This window comes from Geotrypetes seraphini, chromosome 3 (assembly GCF_902459505.1).
Source record: "Geotrypetes seraphini chromosome 3, aGeoSer1.1, whole genome shotgun sequence".
NCBI classification, from domain to species: Eukaryota; Metazoa; Chordata; class Amphibia; order Gymnophiona; family Dermophiidae; genus Geotrypetes; species Geotrypetes seraphini.
Window position 1 is genome coordinate 6,593,424 of NC_047086.1, and position 20,485 is coordinate 6,613,908.

Consider the following 20,485-nt stretch of genomic DNA (forward strand, 5'->3'; position numbering starts at 1 on the left):
ATGAAGTAGAGAACCTCGACTCTGCGTAAGCAGAGAAGGAAAAACAGGCAGAAGAAGAGGCTCCCTGGAATTGAGTTGCAACAGAAGGGAGAACCATGGCTGTCGGGGCCACCGAGGAGTTTTCAGAATCATGGTGGCACTCGTGGACTTGAGCCTGACGGGAGTCTTCAGAATCAGAGGGAATGGAGGGAATGCATACAGAAACAGGTTCGTCCTGTCCAGCAGAAAAGCATCTGCCTCGAGCCTGAGAAGGGTGCAAACCCTGGAGCAGAAGCGGGGCAACTTGTGATTGAGGGGAGACGCGAACAGGTCGATGTCCGGAGTCCGCCAGTGGGCAAACTCTGGACGCAGGGTCAAGGAGTGGAGGGACCACTCGTGAGGCTGCAGAAGACGACTCATCCTGTCCGTCAGATAATTGTTCTGGTCCTGAATGTAGACCACTTGAAGGAATATGTTGCGGCGGATGGCCCAATCCCAGAGCCGCATCGCCTCTTGGCACAGGGACAGGGACCCCGTGCCCCCTTGTTTGTTGATATAATACATGGTGACCTGGTTGTCCGTGCGGATCAGCACCACTCGGTCGCAAAGCAGGTGACAAAAAGCCTTCAGGGCGAGGAAAATCGCTCGAAGCTCCAGCAGATTGATGTGACAAAGGAGGTTGGCACTGGACCAAAGACCCTGAGTGCGAAGACTGTCCAGTTGAGCCCCCCAAGCATAGGTCTAGAAGTCCGTCGTGAGGACCTTCTGCGGAGGGGGGGCATGAAACAGAAAACCTCTGGAAAGATTGGAAGAGAGCATCCACCAACGGAGAGACTTCTTCAACAAAGGAGTCACGACAACGAGTCGCGAGACTAGATCTCAATCCTGGTTCCATTGGGACGCAAGAGTCCATTGTGGAATATGGAGGTGAAGTCTGGCAAAAGGAGTCGCGTGAACCGTAGAGGCCAAGTGACCCAGGAGGACCATCAGGAGCCGAGCTGGGGCTGAGGACAGATGGGCCACTCTCAGGCATAAACGAACAAGGGCTTCTTGACGAGGTCGAAGCAAGAAGGAGCGGAGACGAACCATGTCCAGAACCGCTCCGATGAACTCCAGAGACTGGGATGGCCAGAGGTGGGATTTGGGAAAGTTCACCTCGAAGCCAAGGCTCTGAAGGAGCGAAATGGTCTGATTCGTCGCTCGCAGAACTTCGTGGCGCGAGGACGCTTTGATCAACCAGTCGTCGAGGTAGGGAAACACCTGCAGGCCGCGGAGATGCAGGGCCGCAGCTACCACAACTAGACATTTCGTAAAAACCCTCGGAGAGGCCGCCAGGCAAAAGGGAAGAACACGATATTGGAGGTGGAGATCCCCCACCCGTTATCTCAAATACCGGCAAGAGGCCGGGTGTATCGGAATGTGCGTGTACGCCTCCTTGAGGTCCAGTGAGCACAGCCAGTCCCCCTCGTCTAAGAGGGGGTACAAGGTAGGAAGGGTGAGCATTCTGAACTGTTCCCTGACCAGAAACTTATTCAGAGCACGGAGGTCCAGGATCGGAAACAGATTCCCCGTCTTCTTGGGTACCAGAAAGTACCGGGAATAAAATCCGGTATTCCACTGGTCCAGAGGAACCTCCTCGACCGCCAAAAGGCGAAGAAGGGCCCGAGCTTCATGCAGAAGGAGAGGCAGCTGGGACTGGGCAGAAGGAAACTCTCTTGGCAGAAGGTACGTGATTGAAGCGAAGGGAGTACCCCTCCTGGATGTTGGAAAGCACCCAACTGTTGGTGGTAAGACTTTCTCACTGGGTATAGATGTGATGGAGATGACCCCCGATGGGGAGGGGGGAAGGCTCCAGGAGGAAGGGAGCCCGAAGGCTCAGATTGGAATTGTCAAAAAGACATCCCAGGCTTCACCAGAGTCATTGCCTGGGCCTTAGCTTTTTGCTGCTGCTGCTGTTGCGGCCACTTCGAAGGAGGCCTAGAGAACGCAGGAGTAGATTTTTGCAGGTACCTCCGGAGAGGAATTTTGTATTGCCGAACCGGAGGGGTCTTCGGCTTAAGTCTCACCAGAGAAGCGAAGGACCGTTCGTGTTCCGAGAGGCGCTTAGTGGCTGCCTCGATGGAATTGTCAAACAGCAAGGGAGATTGGCAAGACGATCCTGGAGATTCGGATCCATGTCCACAATCCAGAGCCAAGCGAGGCGACGTTTGGCGATTGCAAACGCCGTGACCCTCGAGGACAACTCGAAGGTGTCATAGGCCGCCTGAACCATATAGAGGTGGAGCTGGGAGTGGGTCTCCTCGAGGAGACGAAACTCCTGACGCCGAGAATCCGGCACATCCTCCCAGAACGAGTGGAGGGCGTCCACACAAAACCAGAGGTAGGACGTGAAGATAAAGTTATAGTTGAGAACATGGTTTGCAATCATTGAGTTTTGATAAAGACAGCGACCAAATTTGTCCATCGTACGGCCCTCCCTGCCCGGGGGGACGGCAGCGTACACCTTCGAGGGGTTGGACTTCTTCAAGAAAAACTCAACCACCAAGGACTGGTGAGAAAGCTGAGAACTCTCAAACCCCTTCATCGGGATCGTCCGGTAGCGGGACTCCAACTTGGAGGGAATGGCTGTGACCGCATAGAGGGTCTCCAGGTTCCGGAGAAATGTTTGCCGGAGAACCTGGTGCAACGGCAAGTGCAGCGCCTCACGGGGCTGATGATCATCACCCATTTCTGCCAGGAATTCCTGGGTATAACGGGACTCAGACTGAAGGTCCAGGTTCAAGGCCCTACCCATGTCAGAGATGAAACGAGTAAAGGAGGAGTTTCGAGAAGAAGACTCATCCCCCAGAGGAGACTCCGAGCGAGATCTGGGGGCAGCCGAGAAAGAAGGAGAAATTTCCCTCGAATAGTGAGCCGGGGCCTCGGAATCCCACGAATGGAAGTTGGAAGAGGCTCGGCTAAATCGCCTCGGGGGCGTCGAGGAATGACCCCTTACAAGGTGGACCGGGGAGGACCCCGGATCAGCTGGCAGAGCCTCGGAGAAGACGGGGGCAAAAGAAAAGTCCTCCATCAGTTTCGAAGAAGACCCTTTAGAGGCTGGCATCTGCCTTGATGGGGAACGCACACTGGAGTCCAACTCGAGGACAAGGATGTTTCTAGAAGGCTTTATGGTCGGGGACCTGCCCCAAAGGGGCGGAGAAGACTGGAGCTTTTTAGAAGGGGCAAGCCTCAACATAGTAGTGGGCGAAAAGCGGGCCCCCGTTCTGGACCCTCAAAAAGTCATAGGGGACTCGGGGGATGCAGAATCGTTCGAGGAAACCCGACGAGTCTTGCGGCCCCGAGACGCGAGAGAAGGATGCTCAGGCTGGTCAGACCGAGGCTGGGTCAAGACCGAGGTCAGAGGCGTCGAGGTCGGGACCAGTTGGCTCACCACCGAGGAAAGCTGCATGGTAAGTATAGCCTTAAGCACGTCCTCGAATGTAGGCACCAAGACCAAAGGCTGTTGGATCGTAGGTGCAGCAGTGCGCTCCTTCGGGGGGCGACCTCGAGGAAGAGTATTCCCTACGTGAGGAGGCACGTTTAGAATGATGTCTCGAAGTCGCCGATGAGGCGGCACTTACATGAGAATTTGAGGCAGGCTTCTTTGCCGGCACACCTGAGGAGGCAAGAGGAGACTTACCTGAGACCGGAGTAGCAGGAGGAGCCGAGGCCGGAGCCTTCAAGGCCAAGGGGGACTTCGAGGCCGAGGACTTCAAGGCCAAGGCACCCAACGAGGGTGTCAAGGCTGAGCTCGAGGCCTGTCCCGCAGGATCCATGAGGCCAAAGAGTTGGAGAATCTTGGCCACCCTTTGACGAAGAGTCCGCGTTTGCAAAGTCGCACAACATGGGCACGACTCAGCGCGGTGCTCCGTACCCAGGCACTCCACGCACCAGCAATGAGGGTCGGTGATGGAGATAACCTGGTTGCACTTAGTACAGTTTTTAAACCCGGAACGAGGCCGGGACATAAGAAAAGGGACGGCCGCAGCCCCGCGGGGCCAGGCGGCCAGAACAAGACCATTGAACCTGGTCAAAAATATACGAACAAAAAAGGAAAAATAAAGACGCGGGCACAGCGACTTAACCAAAATTAACCAAATAAGCCGCGGTGCAAGAGGGACGAGATCGCGCGAAGCAAGGGAGCAGTGTTTCTGGCTCTGTGGAAAACATAGAACTGAGGCCACGCTGAGGAGACTCATGCTCTAGGTCAGGTGGGAGGGGCACACGCGCATGCATGGGCCAATCGCAAGCTTGAAGGTCTTCAAGCAAGTCTGCTTGCGAAAACGTCTGCTAGGGGGCTCTGTTGGTGACATCACCCACATGTTGAGAATATGCTGCCTGCTTGTTCTGGGATAAAGGGAAGTTACGGCGATCATAGTTCTTCCAAATGTATGTTATCATCTGCATGGCTATTCCCGTCATAATTAAGAAAAGCTGGCATTTATAACGATCCATTGGGGGTTTAACATGCAATAGTGTTCCACATATTATGGCTTTATAAGTCAATGGGATTGATGACTCAAGTACAACATTAATTTGACCCCATATTGATTTCCAAAAATTAAGTATCAATGTTTATCTAAGTGGCTTACAATATCTGAAATAAAAAGGGAAGTGGGGAATGTGCTAATCAACGACATGACGGTGAAGGAAAAAGGAAAGAGGAGAATGGGCAAAACATTAGGAAGGGTATTTCCCCCCCCCCAAAAAAAAAAAAAAAAGGAAGGGTATCTGTGTCCTGATCCAATTGAGTTATTGCCATGGATGGAATTTGAAAAGAAAGGCCTGAAGATCGGCTTTAAAATGATCAAGGAAGGTCTTTAGTCTTAGATGTGGTGGTAGAAGGTTCCATAGTTCTGGGCCTTGAACAGAAAAAATAATACCGTGTATGGTGGCTAAAACTATTTCATGGAAACTTGGAATAAGATTCTGATTTACTGAACAAAGTGTGCAGGAGGGACAGTAAGGTATCAAGAGTTAGATTCACTAAGCCCACCGATCAAGTCCCGACCACTTTGCGACCCGATTTCCCTTCGACCCGATTCACTAACCTCGTGACCGATCATCCTTCAATCCGATCTGATCCGCGCATGCAAATGAGGGTAAACGGCATGTAAAGTAAGCAGACAGCGATTCACTAACAAAAAACTGGAACACCGAGTGGGCTGGCCGATCAACAAACAAGCAACTGCTGGGGACCAGTCGCTCATGTCGTTTCCGACTGCATCTCTGACTCTCCTGCTCTCTCTGCCCCGACTCTCCTGCTCTCTGTCCTGATCACCGCCCTGCTTCTGCCCCGACTTTCCTGCTCTCTGCCCCGACTTTCCAGCTCTCTCTCTGCCCCCGACTCTCCTGTTCTCTGCCCTGATCGCCGCCCTGATTCTGCCCCGACTCTCCTACTCTCTCTGCCCCAACTTTCCAGCTCTTTCTCTGCCTCTGACTCTCCTGCTCTCTGCCCCGATTGCTGCCCTGCTTCTGCTCCGACGCTCCTGCTCTCTCTGCCCGACTTTCTAGTGCTCTCTCTAACCCCGGCTCTCCTGCTCTATGCCCCGATCACTGCCCTGCTTCTGCTCCAACTCTCCTGCTCTCTCTCTGCCCCCGACTCTCCTGCTCTATGCCGCGATCACCGCCCTGCTTCTGCCCCGACTCTCCTGCTCTCTCTGCCCTGACTTTCCAACTCTCTACCCCCGACTCTCCTGCTCTCTGCCCCAACTTTCCAGCTCTTTGCCCCCGACTCTCCTGCTCTCTGCCCCGATCGCCGCCCTGCTTCTTCCCCAACTCTCCTGCTCGCTCTACCCCCGACTCTCCTGGCCTTCCCCCGCAGTGTGAGCCCGTGGTTTTAACCCACGGGTTTAAAGCGGGTTAAAACCACGGGCTCGCTATAAAAAGTTTAAAAAAAAAAAAAAGGTCGCTGCTCTGTAAGCATCTACAGATGGTCTGCGCATGCGTTGGGATCCGTGCAGTCGGTTGGGAGCATGATTCCGAGCGTCCTCATTTGCATGAGGAAGCTTCGTGAATCAGCCCCCCCACCCACGGATTGGATTGGATCGCTCATGGATAGGATCCGATCCGATCCTTGGGCTTAGTAAATCTAGCCCCAAGTGTCTAAAGACATAAGGGCGGGGATTCTGCAGAGCACATCTTGAAAACCAGTAATAGGATTTTATATGTGATACAGTGTGAGATAGGAAGCCCTTTGAAGGTAAAGTCTGCTTAAGGTGGCTTTGCAGACTGAATCGCTGCCCATTATCTGATCCAGAGCAAGCGGCAGGCAGAAACTGCAAACATCGACACCTTGCTCATGACTCTAATGATATCAATATAGAGCAGTGGTCTCAAACTCACGGCCCACAGGCCGCATGTGGCCCCCCGGGTGCTATTTTATTGCCCGTGATCTTGTACCTGATTTTGCACTCTGGGCAGGAAGCGAGATGCCGGCATCAGCTGACTTGCAACTTCCTGCTGCCGTTGCATATGCCGGGACTCCTGCCTTCGCCTATCCAGCAGATAGGCGAAGGAAGGAGTCCCGGCATACACGATGGTAACATGAAGTTGCAAGTCAGCTGATGCTGACGCCGGAGCCTCTCTTCCTGCCCAGTGTGCGAGATTGCGTACAAGACTGCGGCTGCAAAATACAGGTACTGCTGGCAAGAGGAGGGGATGAAGGAAGGGAGAAGAGTACTGCTGGAGAAGGGGGAGGGAAAAGATGCTGCTGGTCAAGGGGGAGGGAAAAGGAAGGGAAAAGGTGCTGCTGGACCTGGAAGAAAGGGAGAGAAAGGAAAGGTGCTATACACTGGAGGGGAGAGTGAGATGGTGCATGAGGATAGAGCATGTTGGGTTGGGGGTGGGAAGGAGGGATGCCACTGAGGCTATCATTGCTCTCAACCAGGGAGATGATATGTTGGTGCAATGACTGTTTAAGTCGGCTACCATCCCACATATTACAGATGTGCTCATGGAGTTGAAGTTGGAACCGCAGCAGCCACCCACTGGCCAAGATGATAAAAGGGATAGAACTCCTTTCGTATGAGTTAGGGCTCTTCAGCTTGGAAAAGAGATAGCTGAGGGGAAATATGATTGAATTCTACAAAATCCTGAGTGGAATAGAACGGGTACAAGTGGATCGATTTTTCACTGGAGGCAGCATAGGGACAGGGACACAGACACAGAGTGGAGAAAGCACAGTTACTTACCGTAACAGGTGTTATCCAGGGACAGCAGGCAGATATTCTCACATGTGGGTGACGTCATCCACGGAGCCCTGGTACGGATACTGTAAAAGTGCATCGCCACTTTAACAAATTTAGAAAGTTCACCATGCATGCGTGAGTGCCGTCCTACCCGACGTAGGCTTGCGGCTCCTCAGTTCGTTAAGCCTGCCTGCTGTCCCTGGATAACACCTGTTACAGTAAGAAACTGTGCTTTATCCCAGGACAAGCAGGCAGCATATTCTCACATGTGGGTGACCTCAAAGCTAATCAGAATGGGATGATGGGAGAGTTGGCCTTTTAGGAAAATAAATTTTGTAAAAGTGACTCTGTGAAATGCTTAACCCGTCTGGAGAAAGATTCCAGACAGTAATGTGAGGTAAATGAAGGACCGTGTGCCTACGTTGGGAGGGAAGGCACTCGTGCACGCGCGTTGTGGGCTATCGCAAACTTTCTCAAGTCTTAAAGTGGCAATGTACTTTTAAAGTGTCCGTACTGGGGCTCCATGGGTGATGTCACCCACATGTGAGAATATGTTGCCTGCTTGTCCTGGGCTAAGTATAGAAACACATAAAGAAGATGGATGGTGGACACAGAAAAACGTCCAAAGGACAGAAGATCCTGGAGATTTATTTATTTATTTAGATTTTTATCCCGTCCTCCCAGTAGCTCAGTAAACATTCACAATGGAGTGCAATTGGACATACAAGATTATACAGTAGATTTAAATGTTTGGACATACACGACTGTGCAGCAGTTTAAATACAGGGACTATACAGCAAATTAAGAGCCGTAGTTTAAATATAAGTAGTTTAGTTTAAATACAAGTTATTTGAGTACAGGCTGAGAGAGGACTATATAGGAATTAGGGGGAAGATTAGAAAGGAGAAGGAAGAGTAGAGGTGGGGTTTAAGGGGAAGGGGTGTAGACTGAGGGTGAACTTTAGTTGAAGAGGAGGGTCTTTACCATTTTCCGGAATGTCATTAGTGAGTTCTGTAGTCTGAGTCAAGGGGGGAGTTGGTTTCAGAGATGGGGAATGAAGTGGCTGTAGGAGCATTTGCGGGCAGTTTCTGAGAGGAGGGACCTTCCGGGGGGAATGCTTAGGCGTGTCTCCGATTCTGAGCGGAGGGTGCGGGTGGGGATGTAGATGGGTAGCTTGGATTTTATGTAGGAGGGGGTGGTGGCATAAATTCTTTTATGCGCTATTGCCAGGGCCTTGAATGCACAGCGCTGGCTAATTGGGAGCCAGTGTTCAGCGCGGAGTGCTGGGAAGATAGTTAAGAAAAAAGCAGAAGAGAGACCCTAGGTCTGAAGCAATGCTCAGACAACAAATGAAGGAGAATAAAGTCTTTTTTTCCTGAATTGATTGTCATATGTCAGCTTTAGGAAATGAGCCTCCCCTTCCCTCAGTCCCCACCACTTTGGGAGTGATGTTATGGGAGCCAAGGGCCATTAAATCTGGAGAGCACATACATCTTATCAATTGTTTTCATGCATAGGATATTTTTGTTCCCTAAAGAAAACTTTCCTTACCGACAATGCCAAAGGCAGAGACAGTACGAGAAAGCCCGGAAGATCCCTTCTGTCCCATCTTCGTTCTGTTGCCCTGGTCAAGGCGGCCAAGAAGTTCCCTGACTTCTTGCTGAGTATACACATGCTGGAAATAAAAGACATTTGCATAAGCAGCTAATAATGTTTCATTTATTCAAATAAAGAGATGAACATGCAACAATACAAACGTTAATTATGGTACATAGAAATACAGAGAGAGACAGCCAACTTTCAGTTCAAGAGTCTAACAACTTAAAATGCGGGCGGTTGTCTGATAACTAAAGTTGTGATTTATCATCAGGAGTAATACCATCTTCAAGAGTTTCTCTTCTATCTTTCAGCTCCTACCTCTGCTTTTAGGAAGTGCACTGATAGCAGGATATTGTTTCGCCAATAACAATGTAAGAGTTTGCCTTTATGTACAAACCCCCAAATCAGTGTGCACAGCCAACTTAATTGTTTAACCAGCCTAATTGGTGCCGACACTTGGCAATTAACACTTCATACTTCACGCTAATTAGAAGTAATGTGTGCAACTTGATAGGTGTATTCTATAAAGAGCTGCATGCCAGGTCTGGTGTGCGAATCTGAAATGGGTGCATGGTCAGGGGAAGAGCATGGGCAGATCATGGGCATTCCTAAAACTTACATGAACTGTTACAGAATAAGTCTGATGCATGCACAAGTTAGGCACAGGTTTTTCTTGGCCTAAACTTTATGCCACACACTGGCACTTAGCGTATTCTACAAAGGGATGCTTACTCCAGAGGTTAGAAGGGCGTTCTCACCAGCGCCCAGAGGACAGAGACGTAACGCGCCCTTAAAAACTTGGCCACATCTGGATGTGTGGCTACGGTGCTCTTATTAATCCTAGGCCCAAAACAGGAGAGCCCTGCAAACTGAACTTTCAGGAAGCCAACCACTAGACCTTTTTCCAGGCCTTCCTGCAGGAAAGCAAGTACCACAAGATCATGAGCTCAGGTCCTCACTACTCTGAATGCATCAAATCTAGAAGCACTTGCAGGCTTTCACATATGCTGCTATAGTCACCTTCTTCCTACATCTTAGAAGGGTGGAGACCACACCAACCGAATAGCCTTTACATGCTAGTGCCGTGCATTCAAGGGCTATGTCGTAAGACCAAAGCATTTTGGATCCTGCAGGGCAACTGGATGGACCCTGAATGAGTAGCCAGGGATGACGGAGAAATCTGAAGCTTTGATCTCTCTGCAGATAGACCAGGTCTGTATGCCACGGTTGTCTGGGCCAGACTGGCTATACTAGAATCACTGGATCCTGATGCGTCATGATCCTGTGCAAAAGTTGCCCTATTATGGGCCATGGGGGAAGACCTGCCTTTGGCCAGGGTTGCATCAGGGTGTTCAAATCTTTGCTTCCTGGCTCATGTCTTCACCTGAAGAACCAAACCGCCTTCTTGTTGGTTGCCAATGCCATCAGATTGAATGTCGGGCGCCCTGACTGATTCACAATGCAAGTGAAGGCTTCCTAAGACAGTGACCACACCCAGGGATCAGGGTCTTCCAGCTGAGGAACTCTACATGCACACTGTTCACTACCAAAAGCACCAGAAGATGGGTCTCTGCCTATTGAAACAGCATCTGGGCTTCCAAGTGCAAAGCAGTGCTTTTGGTACCCCCTCCAAGCAATTGACAGACTACCGCCATTGCGTTGTCCGAGAAAACACATACCGCTTATTCTGCAATGCACTCCCAAACTCCTGAAGGCAGATGAAGTACCAAGCAAATTATCAATTACATTCTCTGGGAAGGGGACCAGCACCACTGAACTGGACGCCCCTTACAATGTGCAGCCCCCCCCCCCAGCCATATAAGATAGCATCCATCGTCAGAGTCATTCATAAAGAGTTGCGAAGAAGAACTCCCCTGGTGAGTGACTAGGGTTCCAACCAACAGGCTAGACTGAGACAAGCTTTCACTGTCCAAGGCAGATGCTGGTGAAACGTATCCCTCTACATCAGGGTTCAGGAACCTATGGCTCGCGAGCCAGATGTGGCTCTTTTGATGGCTGCATCTGGCTCGCTGCCAACGTGACACTCTGACTTCCGGGAGCGGAGCCAAGGAGAGCAGCCGCACAAATTTGGAACGCGCTTCCCTTCACATACCACACACTGCAGCGTGTGAGTATTGCTGTACTGACAATGTTTGGCTCTACGTATGCATGTGAGCAGTCTTTCTCACATCTAAAGAACATTAAGACCAACCTACGATCACGTTTAATGGATGGAAGTCTCAACGCCTGTATGAAACTTAACCTCAGCACGTATCAACCAGACTAAAAAGCCATCAGCAAAACCATGCAGCACCAGAAGTCGCATTAATGGTAAGAACTACTTTATTCATCATTGGTTAGCAACAACATAACAACGTTATTAAAAAGAATTCAGGGACTTATTGTACTTTAAAAGTGTTGGTCTTACATAAAATGCACCCATTTACTTGTATTTAGTTTCAAACATATTGTACGGCTCTCACAGAATTACATTTTAAAATATGTCGTGTTTATGGCTCTCTCAGCCAAAAAGGTTCCTGATCCCTGCTTTACAGGCACCATCAGAAAAGGAGCATATCCTGGAGCAGACACAAGTGCGCCCTTACCCAGGGGACTATGTCCATGGTCACAAGCACTGATCCCAGTACCAGCAAATAAAGCCAGGCTGTCGGAGCAGACTCACTCCAAAACTCTCATATCTGACGCAGAAGCTTCTCTCTGCAAGCTTCCAGGAAGATTCCCAGACACTCTAAGATCTGCATTGGCTCCAGGTGGCCACCCAGCCCAGCTTCTACAGCAGTTGAATCACACTGTGAATTGCTAGTCTGCCTTCGGATTCGGACTGGGCTCTTAGCCAATCATCCAGATACTGATAGACTTGCATGCCCGCTCTATGCAGATGTGCTGCAACAATCACCATTACCTTGGTGAAGATCCATGGCACCATGGCCAGCCCAAAGAGCAAGGCCGTGATCTGGAAGTGTTTCTCCAGCACATGGAATCACAAAAACTTCCTGTGCTCTGAAAAAATGGGAATGTGCAGATAGGTCTCCATCAAATCCAGGGAGGTGAGAAATTCCTCCAGAGCCACTGATGCAATTACTGACCTCACCGCCTCCATTGAGAAATGTGGAATCTTGAGGGTCACATTCACTGCTTTGAGATCTAAAATCAGCCTCCAGTCTTCTGAGCCTCTCTTGGGCATGATGAAGTATATCGAGTATCTGCCAGAATCAGAGGCTTCCAGATCCAGCAACCTTTGCACTGTTGCTCTGACTTTGGCCACTTTTACGGTCTCCTAGCCAGGGAGTCTAAAAAAAGGTCTGGGAGGGGATGAAAGAACTCAAGCTTGTACCCCTCCCGTATAATGTCCAGCGCCCAGTGATCTGTGGTGATCTCCAATAAGCCAATAACCTCCCTCCGATGCATGGAGGCTCGGCTGATGGCTTGGCGTCATAACTGCTTCTTGGGAGTTGTGGCAGAGTGGGAACCTGAAAATTGGGAGTGCTTGGCTCCCCAAAATTCTTTGTCTGGAGTTTTGAAAGGATCTGTCCCTTTTGCCCGCCTGAGAACTGGCAATATCATCTGGACCTAAACCTCTAGCGGCTCAAAGTCAGCTGTCTGGTAAAGATTTCGGCTTGTGATCTTGCACGCTGGCCACACTATCATTCATACCTTTCCCAAAGAGTAAATGTCCCTTAAATGGTAATTTACTCAAAGTTGCCTTAGAGGAGGAATTCCCCACTTACTGTCTGATCCATAGAATCTTGCAGGCGGAAATGGAATAAGAAGACATTTTGCTCACGACTCTGAATGGTCATACAGAGCGTCCGCTACATAATCCACTGCAGACATTAAAAAAAAAGCTTGAGATCCCATCTGATAATAGTCTACAGATAGTGGCGCAACTTGGAGTGGCAAACTTGGGTGACAAAAGACGCCACCACATCTGATTTCAAACCTGAGACTGTGGCTTCAAAGAGTTTCTTATGAACAAAATTCAGCCTGCAGTCCTGGGCATCTTTAATATCACACCATCTTCACTGGAAGGGGACGTACGCTTTGCAACCTGTGCTACCAGTGAATCCACATTCATAAGATCAAAGAGCTGGTTAAATTCTGTATCCTTCAGACAGAGCTTTGCCTTGGCTTTGGCCACCTGAAGAGGCCTCTCCGGAACCTCCCAACAGTCCAAGCGACTCCTGAGGATCAGTCGCTCAAGCCCTTTCCAGCTGCCCTTCCTTCTGCCGCCCTGCTTCTGCCCTATCAGCCCCGAACTCCTGCCCGATCTCTCCTACGGCCCCGACTCTCCCACCCTTCCATGTGTGCATACAAAACCCCTCCCTTAAGAAGAGGGAACAGTACTGTCCCAGCGAGTCATATGCCCGTCACTCGGTCTCTCTCAAGCCCCTCGTCCCATTCCAGCACTGCCAAGATCTTAGGGCTAGATTCCCCGTAGTGCAAGCCTGTAGTTTTAACCTGTGGGCTTAAGCGGGTTAAAACCACGGGCTCCAAATGTCCTTTCTCTGAAACCTGCTAGTTTCACATTCCCTTTCCCTCTGCCCTAGAAAAAAAGAATTTTTTTTTTTTTTAAAAACGGCCCCGGCTCAGACAGGCATGCGCAGACCATCTACAATCGCACAACAGCGATCCATGCAGGCAGATGGGGGCATTCCTCCAATCATCACCTCCTGCATATTTTTCCTTTCAGAATTCGTCGGACCTGCCCGGATTGGGCCCGATCGGGCAGGTTAGTGAATCTGGCCCTATGTTTAATTCCTGGAGGGATTCTGCAATCACTTCCAAAAATATTGAAAGCTTAAACTGCCTGAGCATAGTCAGATTCTTCCCGAGATCAGGGGCCTCCACCAGATCCAGAAGACCTTGACTGGGAGAGTAAAGACATTGAAATATGGCCCATTTCATCCCAGTTTTCCTCAGACTGAACTTCCCTGTCTTGTGCATGGTACTGTTGTTAGGGAATTGTGTTCTTGGGGGTAGGAACCCTCAGTACCACCAGGGGCATGATCCCCCAAGGGTTCAATGCGGCCATTATTAATCATGTAAGCTTCAATCATCATATTTATTTTTAAAAATTATATTCCGCGCTATCAACATTTTTAGGCGGATTCCAACAAACATACATAATTTATAACAAACAAATACATTTAAAACAATGAATTCAGGTGGAAACTCCTGACCAGGACATCCAAACAGCCCCTGTGGACACTCACGAGCTCCTTTATGGGGTTTTGCGGTGCGTCAGGATGTGCTTCGCTTGGGACACTCTTGTGCTGTTCCCCAGTTCAAGTCTGGATTTTTTGCCAGGCCTTCAGATCAACTGGGCACTAACACTCCCCCGAGGGACCAGTGGAGGCTAAGCCACAGGCTCCCGTCCTTTCCCCCAAGTGCTGAATGGCATGTGTAACATGGAAGATCCTCAAATGGCCACCCACAGCAAACTTGGCATGAATCTAAAGTATCCTTGCCTGAGAAGTCCATCACATCTGTTTTTAAGCATAATTGAGGTGCTTTGAAGCAGATAGAGGCTTTTATTTTCAAATTGAGAAATCCAAGATGGCCCCTGCGGAAGTGATTTTAGGGCCAAAAAATGGCCCAGAGTCGTTAACACTGGGGAATAGCAATTTTAGGGTTTTAGAGGTGGGGGACCATAACTCTAACCCCAGAGCCCCACCCCAAAAAATCAATTTAAAAAGACACCCTCCCACCCAATTTTGTTTGGCAGACTTTCAGCCTATTATTCACTATGAAATGCTCTGTGCTGGGAGCTGCAAGTGTGGAAGCTGCAAACAGTTTACAGGGAGAACCTCTGCCTCAACAAGTCTGGAATCCAGACTGCTTGTGTCTTCTGACTTGCTCTCAGCCCAACGAACCAGCCAGAGATCTCAACCCCTCCCCACCCCCAGGATCACGCACATGCAAATATGGGGAGTAAAGCAGTCGGTCCTGATCCTGGAAACACCACTACAGAGATGTTCAGCCTGTGCTCAAGCCCACTGTGGATGAACCTGGGGCGAGCCTTCTTCCCAAGAGAACGGTCCCTGAGCCTCTGAACTAGTAACATAGAAACATAGAATATGATGGCAGAAAAAGGGCCTTCGGCCCAACAAGTCTGCCCACTCAAAGAACCCTCTCCCCTAGGTTCTTCTTTGAAGTGAACCCACATGTTGATCCCATTTGTTCTTAAAGTCAGTCACGTTATTGGCCTCAATTACCTGAAGTGGAAGATCATTCCAACGATCAACCACCCTTTCGGTGAAGAAGTACTTCCTAGTGTCACCATGAAATCTCCCACCCCTGATTTTTAGCGGATGCCCTCTTGTTGCCGTAGGTCCTGTAAGGAAAAAGATGTCTTCTTCCACCTCAATACGGCCAGTAACATATTTGAACGTCTCTATCATGTTACCCCTCTCTCTTCGTTCCTCGAGAGAGTATAGCTGCAACTTACCTCTCAGAGCAAGTGATCGTGGCCAGCAGCATACAAGATTTTAAGAAAAAATGGGATGCCCACGTCGGATCTTTACGAGGGCAGTGTAGAGGTGATGCCACCTGTGAGCGACCCCTTAGGGGGTAGTTTGGGGAGGGTTAATGGAGTGGGCAGACTTGATGGGCTATGGCCCTTTTCTGCCGTCATCTTTCTATGTTTCATCTTTCTATGTTTCTATGTTCTTCATATGGGATATCCTTGAGTCCTGAGACTATCCTGGTGGCCAACCGTTGAACTGATTCTATTCTCAGCACATCCTTCTGATAATGTGGCCTCCAAAATTGTACACAGTATTCCAGATGTGGTCTCACCGTAGACCTGTATAGCGACATTACCAATTCGGGTTATAGGCTGACAAAACTTCTCCGGATGCAACCCAGCATCTGTCTAGCCTTGGATGAGGCTTTCTCCACTTGATTGGCTGTCTTCATATCTTCACTAATGATTACTCCCAGGTCCCGTTCTGCAACAGTTCTAGTTAATATGACCAGTTCCTACCTAAACCCCACCTACCCACTCTACACCCTTAATATACTCTAATATGCTTCTAACTACCCAACTAATGCTAAAATGCTTCTATTTACCCAACACTTACCACCTTAAGATCTCGACAACTCTTTGGTAATTCTTTTTTTATTTTACTTTTACAAATTAACAAATCAATTAATACTTGAAAGGAAATATAACAATCAAAATATAGAAAACAAATACCAATTATAAAATAAGCACACAGTAACTATGACTAAAGTCCACAATTTGAAGAGAGAAGGAATCAATCACTTCCAAGGGTAGTTGGATTCCAGGAAATAAAACTAAACTAAATCAAATAGCAGAGTGCAGTTGGAGTCAATTAACTAATGGCCTGTTGGGCTGATTCCATGGAGGTCTCTGGAATTCTTGTGGTTACTTTACCTTTGAGGAAAAACTGCAATTGATCGGGTTCATAAAAAATATATCTATTACCCTGATGTGTAATGCAACATTTGCAGGGAAAACGTAATTGAAAAGTTGCCTCCAAACTCAAAACAGACTGATGACAAGCCAAAAACTTCTTGCGTCTGACTTGTGTCCACTTCGATACATCCGGAAATATAGAAAATTTGAATTCATGAAATTCCACCTTATCAGTCTTACAAAATAGATGAAGAATTGCTTCTTTATCTTGAAGAAAAACAAAAGTTACCAATAAAGTAGCTCTAGTCACTATTTCTTCTTGAGACGTCTCCAGCATATCAGTGAGATCCAATTCTCCTGGTAATGCATTCCCCTTGTCTTTATCCTCCTTTGGTAAATTTAGGTAATATATCTTTTGTAATGGTGGCATATTATTTTCAGGAAATTTCAAAACAATATTTAAAAAGGAATGAAATAAATCCCTAGGAGACTGAAACTTGGAAACAGGAAAGTTTAAAAGTCTCAAGTTCAAATTCCTATTGGTGTTCTCCAAATTTTCAATTTTCCTAGTAAGTAAAGCTTTTTCCTTAAGTTGTAGATTAGTAGAAATCTTCCCATCTGCCACTGATTTCTCCAATTTGTCCATTAAGAACATAAGAACATAAGAAGTTGCCTCCGCTGAGGCAGACCAGAGGTCCATCTCGCACAGCGGTCCGCACAGCGGCCCATTAGGCCCACTGCCTGAGCAGTGGTCTCTGACTAATTTTACAATTTACCTCTAATCCTATCCCTATAACCTTACCTCTACTCTTATCTGTACCCCTCAATCCCTTTGTCCTCCAGGTACCTGTCCAGACCTTCTTTGAAGCCCTGTAGCGTGCTTCTGCTTATCACATCCTCCGGTAGCGCGTTCCATGTATCCACCACCCTCTGGGTGAAAAAGAACTTCCTGGCATTTGTTCTAAACCTTTCCCCTCTCAATTTCACTGAGTGCCCCCTTGTACTTGTGGTTCCCCATAGTTTGAAAAATCTGTCCCTGTCCATTTTTTCTATGCCCTTCATGATCTTGAAGGTTTCTATCATGTCTCCTCTAAGTCGTCGCTTTTCCAGTGAGAAAAGCCCCAGCTTTTTCAGTCTGTCAGTATATGGGAGTCCCCCATACCCTTTATTAGCTTAGTTGCTCTTCTCTGGACTCTCTCAAGTACCGCCATGTCCTTCTTGAGGTACGGCGACCAGTACTGGACACAGTACTCCAGGTGCGGGCGCACCATTGCACGATACAGTGGCAGGATGACTTCCTTCGTCCTGGTCGTGATACCTTTCTTAATGATACCCAACATTCTGTTCACTTTCCTTGAGGCTGTGGCGCACTGCGCCGACGCCTTCAATGTTGTGTCTACCATCACTCCCAGGTCTCTTTCAAGGTTGCTCACCCCTAGCGGTGATCCCCCCCCATCTTGTAAGTGAACATCGGGTTCTTTTTCCCAACATGCATGACCTTGCATTTCCCTATGTTGAAGCTCATTTGCCATTTTTTGGCCCACTCTTCCAGCATTGTCAGATCTTTTTGGAGGTCTTCGCAGTCCTCCATGGTTTTGACCCTGCTGTATAGTTTAGTGTCATCCGCAAATTTAATAACCTCACATTTTGTTCCCGCCTCCAGGTCGTTAATAAATATATTGAACAGAAGCGGTCCCAGCACCGACCCCTGTGGAACTCCGCTCGTGACCCATTTCCAATCTGAGTAATGGCCCTTTACTCCAACCCTCTGTTTCCTGTCCGCCAGCCAGTTTTTGATCCATCAGTGGACCACCCCTTGCACCCCATTGTTCCATAGCTTCCTTAGCAGTCTTTTGTGTGGTACCTTGTCGAAGGCTTTTTGGAAGTCAAGGTAAATGATGTCTATGGATTCCCCTTTATCCACCTGGCTGGTTACCCCCTCAAAGAAGTATAATAAGTTCATGAGGCATGACCTGCCCTTGCAGAAGCCATGCTGGCTCAACTTTAGCTGCCCATTGTTTTCGATGTGTTCCCAGATGCTGTCCTTAATCAGCGCTTCCATCGTCTTTCCCGGGACCGAGGTCAAGCTCACCGGCCTGTAGTTTCCCGGGTCTCCCCTTGAGCCTTTCTTAAAGATGGGCGTGACATTTACTATTTTCCAGTCCTCCGGAATCTCTCCAGTTTTTAAGGATAGGTTGCATATCTGTCGAAGTGGCTCAGCTATTTCGTTCCTTAGTTCCTTGAGTACCCTTGGGTGAATGCCGTCAGGACCTGGCGATTTGTCGCTCTTTAGCCTGTCTATCTGCCTGAGGACATCCACCTTGCTCACCTCTAGTTGGACCAGATTTTCATCCTGATCTCCTTTTACGATCTCCTCGGGTTCCAGAATATTGGTTGTGTCCTCCCTTGTGAAAACTGACGTGAAGAACTCATTTAACCTGTCCGCTATCTCCTTTTCCTCTTTTACCACTCCCTTTCTGTCTCCATCATCCAAGGGTCCCACTTCCTCCCTAGCTGGTTGCTTCCCCTTGACGTACCTGTAGAATGATTTGAAGTTTGTTGCTTCCCCTGCCAGTCTCTCTTCATATTCTCTTTTTGCTTTCCTAACCACTCGGTGACACTTCTTTTGGTGTTTTTTATGCTCCTTTTGGTTGTCCTCTGTTTGGTCTTTTTTCCATTTTTTGAATGATGCCTTCTTATCACTTATCGCCTTTTTCACTGCATTTGTTATCCACACTGGGTTTTTTGTTCTATTTTTTTTGCACCCTTTCCTGAACTTGGGGACGCACAGGTTCTGTGCTTCGTGCACCGTGCCCTTGAGTAGGGTCCAGGCTTTTTCTATGGACTCCATCTTCCTTGCGGTATCGTTGAGTTTCTTCCCCACCATTTTCCTCATGGCATCATAATTCCCTTTTTTGAAGTTGAGTGCTGTCGTTGTGGTTCTTTTCACCTTTGATGATCCAATTTCTAGCCTGTACTGGATCGTGTTGTGATCGCTGTTTCCTAGTGGGGCTAGTACCGCCACCTCCTTAGCGGGTCCCCCTAGTCCGTTGAAGATTAGGTCAAGAGTGGCATCTCCCCGTGTTGGTTCCGTGACCAGCTGTTCCATGAAACAGTCCCTCGTGACCTCCATGAATTTGGTCTCCCTCATGCAGTTCGAGTGCCCGGTGCTCCAGTCTATTCCCGGGTGGTTGAAGTCCCCCATCACCACCACACTTCCGCTTTTGCATAACTGCCTCAGTTCGGCCTCCAGGTCCTGGCCGATTTCTTCTGATTGGCCAGGTGGGCGATAGTACAGACACAATTTTATGTCCGCTCCTAAGAGACTGCTGGTGGAATTTCTCTTCAAAAGTTTTAAATTGAATATTAGAATTTTGTGTAGAAACTACAAACTGGGAGCATACCTTATGTAAAGTCTCCAAAGCGCTCCATATCGCCTCCATGTCTAACACCGCTGGTTTAATCAAGGGAGCAGGGATAGCTATTCTGGGAGACTCCACCAAGAGTACCATCTCCACCTTCCCCGCTTCACGCTGACATTCAGGTCCTCCAACTTCCAATGCTGACTGTGAAAAAGTCAGCAAGCTATGATTCCCATCTGGGGTCAGAGGTGAGACCTGCAGCGCCGCCGGAGACATCAATTCCGGCACTTCCTGTGCGTCTGAGGGCGTCCCCGACATTGTCCTGGGACGCGGAGGAGCTCCAGGCCCATATGGGCTAAGCGAAACGTCGCCTTCCAAGACCGAGGTCTGCCCTCCTCGGTCAGCAGATGCGCCCACTCCAACTGGGACAGCAAAAGCTGTTATTGCCGCTTGCCGAGTCAAAGAAGTGGAAGAGGAGGCCGGAAGCACGCTCCTCTGCTTACCCCTGCGCTTGGGCTTAGTTAGGTAAATTTCTAAAGAAAAAGGTAAGAATTCACCGAACGGAGCAGGAGCCACTTAATGACTCGACTCACTCCGACGCCATCTTGATTCCCCCCTCTTTGGTAATTCTTATGTAACTCTTATGACATCTCTTATGCTATTCCTGTAAACTTTTATGTAATCTGCCTTGAACCGCAAGGTATTGGCGGAATAGAAATCACTAATGTAATGTAGTAATGTAATGTTAAGGTCTCATCATTCAGAGTGTAGGTTTTGCATGGGTTTCTGCGTCCAAGGTGAACATAAGAACATAAGCAGTGCCTCCGCCGGGTCAGACCACAGGTCCATCCCGCCCAGCAGTCCGCTCCCGCGGCGGCCCAAAACAGGTCAAGACCTGTCTGAATCATCAGAAG

At 48.8% G+C, this 20,485-nt stretch overlaps 1 protein-coding gene across 2 annotated transcripts in view; it reads right to left on the bottom strand.

Annotated features, from left to right (window-relative positions):
* FIG4 (FIG4 phosphoinositide 5-phosphatase) overlaps positions 1-20,485 on the bottom strand; it is a 291,895-nt gene that overhangs the window by 205,425 nt on the left and 65,985 nt on the right. For both annotated transcript variants that reach the window (XM_033936107.1, XM_033936108.1), the window contains exon 4: positions 8,760-8,883. In XM_033936107.1, coding sequence (XP_033791998.1) covers positions 8,760-8,883 — 124 coding nt within the window. The remainder of the gene's footprint in view (positions 1-8,759; positions 8,884-20,485) is intronic.